This window comes from Nansenia antarctica (assembly GCF_963989245.1).
Source record: "Nansenia antarctica genome assembly, chromosome: 20".
Lineage (NCBI taxonomy): Eukaryota > Metazoa > Chordata > Actinopteri > Argentiniformes > Microstomatidae > Nansenia > Nansenia antarctica.
The window spans coordinates 7,872,570-7,883,330 of record NC_137693.1 but is presented as its reverse complement, the minus strand read 5'-3'; the positions used below and the strand labels follow the sequence as shown (position 1 = coordinate 7,883,330).

Sequence of the window (10,761 nt, the reverse complement as noted above, 5' to 3'; positions counted from 1 at the left end):
AGTTTCTCAAAGTTTGCCTTAAATGAAGGAGATGATGAGTGTACTAGTTGATAATATGATACCCTAATCTAATTCAGGGATTTGACCACTGACAACCACCATGAAACAAAATCATGGACTTTGTGTGTCGTCGTTGATGATTTTGTTCATGTAGGCCTACATGTATAATAGTCTGTGTAAAAAAAGAAAAAGAAAGAAAGTGTGCTTTGTTTTAAATAATGAAATAAACTAAACCCTGCCTGGTGTGTGTCCCCCCAGGGTGGGCAGCAGCTCTGACCACAGTGGAGAGATGGAGCCGGAACCCCACTGGTGGAAGACCCAGCTAGCCGCAGACATCCACCAAGCACTGCGCATCAAGGTGGGGGTCTCAGTCTGACATTTAGATTTGACATTTACAGTAGTTGACTGTTATTGAATCCCCCTCGAGAGGAATTGGTCTTGTATCACCCCCATCGAGCAAGCAACTGCTTCAAATCCGTTACAACCGACGAATCGCACGATTTCATACATATGACGTACTTGGTTGGCATGGTTTCTGGACGTCATTGAGTTTCTCTGGTGATCTGACATTCACAGTAATCATTGGTGAAGGCTTCATTGAATTCATCGACATGACATGGTTCCAGTCACGGAAAACCCACTGTATTTAGTTGTATTCTCCAGGAGTGAACTCATTTAGTCCTGCTCTGTCTTTGATGGGGACTTGTGAAATGTCGCATCTCCCCCTGACTGGAGTCTGTGACTCAGCTTGTAACACTTGAGGTGGCACTCGCTGGATAGGCCTGTCTGGTCAGTAGTTGCACAACCTCTACCACAAGGAACACGCACACACAGATACATTTCATTGATTTTGTATCTGAATGCTGCAATGTCAGTGTTGAGGAAGAGTTTTACTCTTGTGTACTTGTACAATGAGACGTAATAAAAGCGATTCTGATTCATTGGTACAAAGAAGATCCTGTGCTATCCTACCAAATGGCCTTGTTTCAGTTTAAGCTGGCTATGGATAACTTGGTACCCTGCCTTAACATCATAGACAAACATCTATTGTTTATCTATTTTTAGGGGCATTCATTTAAAATGTGTTGCGTTCATTTTCTAGGTCAGTAGTTTGACCGTCAAGTATTATTGACACTCTAACAGATGTGCACAACAATAGGAATCCAGAGAGGGATTAGAACAGAGACTTATTGATCTGTCTTCTAGAGGGGTAATTGGTCAAATTGGCCATGCTATTGTGTGTAAACACTGGGCTAGTGACCTGATGCCTCCAGCTGTGAGGGGAGAAGGGCTGTGGGGGGGTAGAGTTGTTGTAAAGATGTAGTTGAGCTGTGAGGAGAGATGTAGTAGTGTTGTATTAGAGCTTTAAGGAGAGCTGTAGTAGTGGTGTATTAGAGTTAAATGAATGTGCAATAACACTATGTGCAATATGACAACCCTAGGGTACATAAGGTTGCAGAGAAATAGGAAATGTTAGAATAGGTATAGCATAGCATAGAGTACAGCACAGTGTTTTATCTGTACAGTATAGTATAGTGGATAGTGTACATAGCCTTTATTTATGTAAACCAGCTCCTTTCCCTTCTTGTTTTTTTAGTTTTTTTTTCCTTTCCTAGCACCAGGGGAGCCACCCCTCCCAAATTTCGTTGTTTGGTACCTGTACTATAGCAATGACAATAAAGACCATTCATTCATTCATTCATTCATTCATTCATTCATTCATAGAGCTGAGAGGAGGACTGTAGGAGTGTTGTATTAGAGTTGAGAGGAGAGATGTAGTAGTGGTGTATTAGATCTGAGAGGAGAGGAAAGCTGTAGGAGTGTTGCCTAAGAGCTTCGAGGAGAGGAGGGCTGTAAGTAGAGCTGTTGTAAAGATGTCGTGTAGCTGTGAGGAGATCTGGGACTAGGGGTGGATCTGGGATGCAGACAGACAATGATAGGTTGTCTGTGCTGAGTGGATTAGAGCCCTGAGGAGCGAGGGCCTGACTACTGTGACTCAGCCCTGCCTGATGCCTCTGACTGGGTGGCGGTGTTTGTCTCCGGTGTTTATGGCTGGGCTGTATATCATGCCCACTTCCTGAAGGAGCTAAGTGGAAGGTGTGTGTGTGTCTGCGTGTGTGTGTGTGTGTGTGTGTGTGTGTCTGCGTGTGTGTGTGTGTGTGTGTGGTTGTCTGTGTGTGTGTGTCTGCTTATTTAAGATCTGCACTCAACATCATTATCTCCCTCTCCTCCTTCCTGCTGCCTACAGCCTAGCCTGAAACACAGAACAACCGTAGAATAGAGACAGTTCATGTTCTCAGTTTAAAAACTTTTTAAAACCTTTTTAAAACCAAGCCAGCAGCCGGTTATGAGATTTAGCCTAACTTTGTATCTGCAGCTTTTCGGGAATTGAATCTGGGCAGATTAAACAAATGTTCTTTGTAAAGTAAAGCACTTTGGCCAGAGGTTGAGGTCATGATGTTTCACGAGGCCTTGGTGCGTCTCCAGGGATACCGGGTGAAGAGGGCACACGTCATTCTTCCTCGGGAACTGTTGCTATGGCGTTTCACATACCTGCATCCCAGAGGATGTCGAGACATCTGCGGCGGTGTATTAATAGCAGCACTCTGCATTTCTGACAAAGATGCTTCAGTCCTCCTTATGTGGAAGAACGAGAATAGCAACTTTTCAGGTTGTAGATTTATGTTTTTATGAGTTTGACCTGTTACGTTTTTTTTATTATTTTTATTATTTGACTACACGTAATACTAGTAGGAGGAAGTGGAGACATTTTTGTGATTTTTTAAAGTCCTATTTGTTCATAATATCCACATGGTAGACAAGCATTTCCTCAAAGATGTATGTTTTAAACAAACGAACACGGGTAATACAAAAATTACCTTCTACCATGGGAAGATTTCCTCTAGAGAAGTGACGTGATAAGACTGATGGTAACACACAGCCCACCCTACTCCAAAACGTCCTAACTGGAAGAGTATTGTAAAGGCCCATGCCTTCAAAGAGCAGTCTGATTAATAAGCAGCTGGAGAGTTCCTTCAATGACGACCCAGCTCCACAATGGGCCCTGTTCAGAGGGTCAGGCCCCGGACCCCCAGCCCCCAACCATAGCCCCTCACCCCCACACTAAGCCCCTCACCCACAGCCCTTAGTCCCTCTCCCCCTAGACCTTCACCCCCCCACCCCAGCTTGTGTCCCCCAACCCTAGCCCCTCATCTCGAGGTAGACAGATAGTCCCCCAGCCCCTCACCCCCCAACCTCAGCCTCTCCCCCAGCCCCTCACCCCAGGGGACAGATGGCCCTGAGACATACTTACTGGATCTTCAGAGGGATAAGACACTGGTCTCTCCACCGGGTCCATCACTGCTACAGGAATGCACATCCTTTTCCTGAGTAAAATGGTAAACGGACGGCACTTATAGCACCTTATTCCAAAGCGCTTTACAATGGCCTCTCATTTACACATTCACACACCAATGGCTGCAAGCTACCATGTAAGGCGCCGGGCCCCGCTCATTGGGAGCAATTTGGAGTTCAGTGTCTTGCCTCAAGGACACCTAGACAGGTGGCCAGCAGGGGATCGAGCCACCGAACCACCGACCTTGCGATCATTACACACCACCGGCTCTACCTCCTAAAGCCACAGCCGCTCGACGAGTATGAGCCTCTTGTGTCTGGGTGACTCTAGGATCTTTGCTACATGAATGCACGTACACTTCCTGAGTGTGAGCCTCCTCTGTCTGGGTGACTCTAGGGTCTTTGCTGTGGCTCCTTCTGCCCAGCAACAGAGAGCGCCTGCCAGCTGTGAAAGCAGAGATGTAACCTGTTCACTTCCAGGGAGGTTATTAATGTACCTCCATTAAAAATAGAAGTAAAAGGACAGTGAGATTTTTATTTTTTTTAACAGGAAAACTAAGAAAGACTCAGTGTGGGGAGACTTTCAGCTTCCAGGTTCTGTAGGGCAAGGTAGAGACGTCACAAGTTGCATATTTTTGAATGAGTTTATTCAGAGATATTTTTCAGGCCAAATTGAGAAGTAATGGGTGGCAGTGAGCATCTGACTAAAGAGCCCTCTGAGATGGCACATGCTCTCACATGCCTTCTTGATACAGCGCTGTTTGTCTTCACTACTCTCTCTCTCTCCCTCTTGTGTCCTCTCTTCCTTAATTTCCCCCTCAGTGATCAATAAAGTACATATCTATCTATCTTCTCTTTCCTCTTATCTGCTTTCCGCAGGAGCTTATTAAATGGCCTTCCAACCTCTCCCTCTAATGTCTCCCTTTCCCACGGGAGCTTAAATGGCGTTCCGAATCTCACACTCACTCCCTCTTGTCTCCTTCCCTCAGGAGCTGAAGCTGCCTGCTTACAAGGCCCGCTCCCCTCAGATCGGGATGCGGCGCTACTTTGCCGACCTGCTCGCAGTCCTTAGCAACCGTTACCAGCTGTGCCCGTCGGCGCGCCACCTCGCCGTCTACCTCCTGGACCTGTTCATGGATCACTACGATGTGGCGGTGCGCCAGTTCTATGTCATCGCCCTCTCCTGCCTCCTCCTTGCCAGTAAGTCACCCCTGTCACCTGTCACCAATGTCACTCTCCTGCATTCCCCTAATCAATAAGTCACCTTCCCTGCCTCCCGGCTGACATTCCACAACAATGCTTATTAAAAGGCTAACATTCTACAGAGAACCGCATTAGTAGGCTAACATTCCACAACAATGCTTATTAAAAAGGCTATCATTCTACAGAGAAGCGCATTAGTAGGCTAACATTCTACAGCAAAGTGCATCGAATGGCTAACATTGTACCAGAGAGGTGCATTGAAATTCTTCCCAAAGCGTTTCCACTGGTCACAGACGAAATAGTTTGATGAATAAATTGACGTGAAAGGGAAAGCTGTGATACTGAGAGCCGTGTTCTCTAGCTGTGTGCTCTAAGTGGCTGTATTGGTCTGTGAGGCTGGCGGATGCATTGTACTCTGTGACAGCTGTGTCACAGAGCCCCCCTCTCCTCCTCCTCCTCCTCCCCCTCCTCTTCCAGGCCCTTCAGCCAGACACCAATGGAAACCTATCACGAGCCAGAGGGCAGCACTACCCACATATACAAATAGACACACAGATGATACTCATTCAACCCTCTCAGATGTCATCTGCAACTGTCAAATCTGCATATTGGGTTTTCCCTGGATACATGGGGATGCTAGGGAGATTGTTATGCTAACTAACTAGCTGTGTGTTTGTATTCTCCCAAACAAAGCATGTGTGAAGAGGATGGTGCTAGCGTTAGCATGTAGATGCATCCACTGAGCAAGACTAATTTAGCATTTCTGAATAAAGGCAGTGTCACTGAAGCGTAACCATCAACCTATCGACTCAATTATGTATGTTATGCAACAGTAGTTGGCAAGTAGGTATGTTGTGAAATTGGTACATGGAGGTTAGAGGATATGGGTACATACAGTTAGGTCCATATATATTTGGAGTCTGACAGAATTTGTTATTTTAGCTGTTTACCAAAACACATTTAAGTTACAGTTATATAATGAACATGGGCTTACAGTGCAGACTCTCATCTTTAATTTGATCGTATCACATCCAAATTGAAGGAAGGGATTAGGAGTAACAGATCTTTAATATATGGCCCCCTCTTTTGTCTCTTCTCTCTCTTCAAAGTAATTGGTCAATTGACTCAACAACTGTTTCATGGATAGATGTGGGCTATTCCTTCATTATTTATTTATCAGTTAAGCAGGTAGGGTGGGTTAAGCATAGGTCTGAGTGGCAAAAGTGTGGCATTTGCATTTGGAAGCTGTTACTGTGAACGCCCAACATGTGGTCCAAGGATTTCTCAATGCAAGTGAAACAGGCCGTCATTAGGCTGCACAAACAAAAAGAATCAGAGACATAGCGGCAACATTAGGAGTGGCCGGCGCTCGGCACCACAAAAAGGTGAGCTCAGCACCACAAAAAGGTCTGGACGTCCATTAGGGATGCTCCGATTTATCGGCCACCGATTTAAATCGGCCGATTTCACTCCAAATGACTCGATCGGTGATCGGCAAAAATGGCCGATCGCAAAAACCGATTTTTTTTTTGTTGTTGTTGTTTTTTTCCTGGGGAAGACAGATAACTGAACAGAAAACATAGGAGGACGTAACAGTATGTAAACCATGAAGGCCACGTTTATGATGTCTTTTATAAAGCCATATCGACTGACTTGGGCTTCAGGCCCTAACTGGGTGATAGGCCAGACCTTTACTATGCCATAAAAATGGGTCTGCGTTTGCTTGGTGCCTAATGGATCAAAACTTTTGTCTAAAAAGCAAAAAATATGTAGGCTATCCAGTCAGTAGGCCTACAGTTATGTATTTAAAAAAAATCGGTATCGGTATCGGTTGATCTTGAGGGAAAAAATCGGTGATCGGTATCGGCCACAAAAATCCAGATCGGAGCATCCCTAACGTCCATGGAAGACAACAGTGGTGGATGATCACAGGATCCTTTACATAGTAAAAAAAAAAAATACTTCACAACATCCAGCCAAGTGAAGAACAATCTCCAGGAGGTAGGCATATCATTATCCAAGTGTATCATAAAGAGAAGACTTCATGAGAGCACTACAGAGGGTTCACCACAAGGAGCAAACCATTCATAAACCTCAAGAATAGAAAGGCCAGATTAGATTTGCCAAAAAAACATCTAAAAAAGCCAGCCCTGTTCTGGAACAGCGTTCTTTGAGCAGATAAAACTAAGATCAACCTGTACCAGAATGATGGGAAGAAAAAAGTATGGAGAAGGCTTGGAACGGCTCATGATCCAAAGCATTATGACATCATCTGTAAAACACAGTGGAGGCAGTGTGATAGCATGGGCATGCGTGGCTTCCAGTGGCACTGGGTCTCCTCAGCTGATGCCTCTGGATTTGTTGTTTATTAATGTGACAGAAGACAGAAGCAGCAGGATGAATTCTGAAGTGTTTAGGTATATACTGCCTGCTCAGATTCAGCCAAATTCAGCATAGTTTATTGGACAGTGCTTCACAGTACAGATGGCCAATGACCCAAAACATACTGCAAAAGCAACCCATGAGTTTTTTACGGCAAAATAGTGGAGTACATTTAGGGCATTTAGCAGATGCCTTATTCCAATGCGACTTACAATCGATAAACAGTAGTATTCTGCAATGCCCAAGTCAATCCTCTGATGCCAACTCGATTGAGCATGCATTTCACTTGCTGAAGCCAAGACTAAAGGCAGAAAGACCCATGGACAAACAACAGATGAACACAGCTACAGTAAAGGCCTGGCAAAGCATCACAATGGAGAGAACCCAGCATTTGGTGATGTCCATGGGTTCCAGACTTCAGGCAGTCATCGCCTGCAAAGTATTAAAAATGAACATTTTATTTATGATTATATTAATTTTTCCAATTATATTTGAGCCCCTGAAAATAGGGGACTGTATAATTGCATGGTTGCAATTCCTGAACGTTCTTTAACTGAACTCCAGTTCCTGAAATTAAAGCTGAAAGTCTGCACTTCAATTGCATCTCGATTGTTTCATTTCAAATCCATTGTGGTGGCGTAGTGTACAGAGGCCAAAATTATGGAAATAGTGTCCCAGTCCAAATATTTCTGGACCTAACTGTGTTAGAAGAACTGAGGCAGTCAGTAAGGGGGGGGGGGGGGGGTGATATTTAGATTAGTTCACATGACAGCAATCCCCCTCCAGGCTTGGTGCTAATCCAACAGAACTAATACGCCCCAGATAATTATGGAAATGATGATCTCATCATGGACCTCGTCAGCAACGGCGCACTTCAGCGTTTTATGGAAGACAACAGTTGGATGCTGAGCATACATACACTCACTGGGCATTTTATTAGAAACACTATACTCATTCTGGATGGGGCCTCCCTTTGCCTCAAGCAATGATCGACTGTTATTAACCGGCCCAACGTGGGCCAAGAAAACATTCCCCACACCATTACAGCACCCCCCACCAGATTGGACTGTACAGGTGTTCCTAATAAAGTGTCTTTGAGTGAGTGCATTTGTTCCAGGTTAGCCTCCTCTTCCTCTCCTTAGCTGATGCCTGATTTGTTGTAAATGTCTTTATTAGGATAAACCCCTTGAGATGTATCATCTCGTTTTCGAGAGGGTCATAACATAATATTACAATCATAACAGCAGAAATAATAAGAGTACACTTGTGACAAAATACAGACAAGACAAGAGACAGTCAACAACATACATTACAACCATAACAAGGCCAACATGGCTAATAGAATAAGGGAAGGTGGATCTACATACTATAATATACATACTACATTCTACAATATACTTAATACTTATATTACTAATATTTGTGTTTATTATATTGTCCCTCTCTCTCTCTGTTATATGCCCTCCTTCTGTCTGGTATAATAAACAAGGATTGATTGTATTTATTGTTAAATATTGTTCTTGTTGTAAAGGACTTTAAGAAAATTGCTGTCGTAAAAAAAGTGCTATTAAAATACTAATTGAGATTTGATTGAGACGTGTTTAATCTGACTCCATGCCCCCTACTCCGTCCGTCCCAGGTAAGTTTGAGGAGAAGGAGGACCGCGTCCCTAAACTGGAGCAGCTCAACACGCTGGGCTTCATGCGCAGCCTGAACCTGTCCCTCAGCAAGAAGGACCTGGTGAAGACGGAGCTGCTGCTGCTGGAGACCTTCGACTGGAACCTGTGTCTGCCCACGCCGGCCCACTTCATAGACTACTACCTCCACGTGGCCGTCCAGGAGGGAGACCTGCACAACGGCTGGCCCCTCTCCTCCCTCTCCAAGACCAAGGCCTTCATGGACAAGTACACGCACTACTTTCTGGAGGTGTCTCTGCAAGGTGAGGGGGGTCTTGAGAACGGGAGTGGCGAGGAAGAGAGGAAGCAGGAAGGAAGTCACTGCTGTGTGATGTAATGGTCTGTGTGGGATAGGCCTAGTTAGTGATTTGGCGGGGGTCGGGGGGGGGGGGGGTGTGTTGGATACGTTGGTTTGAAAATGAAGGAGTTACAAATTAAGGCAAGATGATGTGATTATCGATGGTTCGATACATCCTTTATTCTGTGGATGTTTTACTAGGTAGCTCCTGTAGTTCCGGAGAACATTTGTAACGCGTCTCTCTCTCTCTCTTCTCTTTTTCTCTTCTCTCTCTTCCCCTCCCCCCTAAGACCATACGTTCCTGAGCTTCAGGCCCTCCCAGGTAGCAGCGGCCTGCATCGCAGCCTCTCGCATCTGCCTCCAGATCACCCCCAGCTGGACCACGGTCCTCCACCTGCTGACTGGGTACTCCTGGGACCACCTCACACAGTGCATCGAACTCATGCTGCTGTAAGAGACGCACACACACACACACACACACACACACACACACACACACACACACTCATGCCTGGGAGCACCTCACACAGTGCATGTACACTGTATTGCACATGGATTTTTTTAATCGATTGGGATGTTACGATTTCTTTAGCCGTGTAGTTTTATTGAGTTAATACCAATGTCTGGTCTAAATGTCACATGAATAGCTGCCATGGAAATATGTTGAATTTAAAATATTGTCGATGTGTTGAATACTTATTTCCCCCGCTGCAACTCTAAGCTGCTGTAAGAGACACACACACATTCTGCGAATCAATACCATTGACTTTAGTTCCTGTCTTTAATCCATCATTCCCTTCCCTGCAAGTCATCCTCGGGAGACCGGTACAGTAATGACCTTCCCTGTCTTCTCTCCCCCGCAGTGCCCATGACAGCGATGTGAAACAGGCCAACAAGTCCAAGTCCAGCTCTCTGTCAGGATCTCCCATCCAGCCTTCGGCGCTCTCCTCCCCCTCCCCCATCTCCTCTTCCACCCTGAAACACGATCGCCCCTCCCCGGCCTCCCAGCCGCTGCTCCTTCACACCCCCAGCTACCAGCAGCACCTCTCCCAGCACCCGGCCCCCCTCTCCCAGCTGCACGTGCTAGGCGAGTCCCAGGCCGTGGGGCCCGTCGGGTCTCGGGACTACCTCCTCCAGCCCCAGCACCAGGCCGGGCTCCTCTCCGGCTCCGTACCCCAGGGGACCCTCTCCTTCACCAGCCTGGGGTCGGGACTGCGCTCCCTGCCCCTCCAAGGACCCATCTCCCTGCAGATGGCCGTGGCTGCGGAGCCACACCAGGGGTCCCACCCTCGCCACTGCCTCAACCTGGCTTACGGAGGGGGGGGCGGAGCCCAACACTACCTCGGGTCACTCGGAGCCCAACACTCCTTCGCAGCGGGCTGCTTTGACAGGTGACGCAGGAGATGGATCTGAGCACGGGCCAAATGTTGCCCTCTGTACACCTCTCCCCCCTATCCTCCTCCTCCTCCTCCTCCTCCCCCTCTTCCTCTGGCCCTGCAATGCACCACACCATCCGCGGACGAAGGAGGTGGAAACTAAGAGTGCATCGTCAACGCAGACAACTGTTGAGGTCGTAATGTTGACCTAACTAACGAGGGAGGGAGGGAGGGAGGGAGGAAGGGAGGGAGAGTTGTCCTTCTGCCTTTGGCCTTATCTGAAACACTGAGACTGTTTGTAGTGTGGTGTTTACATACCACCATGTATCACTGCCTACATGTGACCAAGCACATTCCGTGTGAAACCTCTTGTTGTGAATTTCTATTCCAAAACAAGAAAACTACGAACATTCTAGAATCCTCTCACCGTTCCTTGGACACGAATGCCTACTCTGTTACCGAGAGAATGAGA

General features: G+C 46.4%; 1 protein-coding gene across 1 annotated transcript; it reads left to right on the top strand.

The window, feature by feature from the left end:
* Positions 1-289: 289 nt before the first annotated feature.
* Positions 290-10,308, top strand: ccnjl (cyclin J-like; the record flags this gene model as incomplete). The annotated part of the gene is made up of 5 exons (XM_080549404.1): positions 290-358; positions 4,344-4,554; positions 8,579-8,878; positions 9,204-9,363; positions 9,777-10,308. The coding sequence occupies 5 exons, from the start codon at positions 290-292 to the stop codon at positions 10,306-10,308; spliced, it is 1,272 nt and encodes a 423-aa protein (XP_080405530.1).
* Positions 10,309-10,761: the final 453 nt, after the last annotated feature.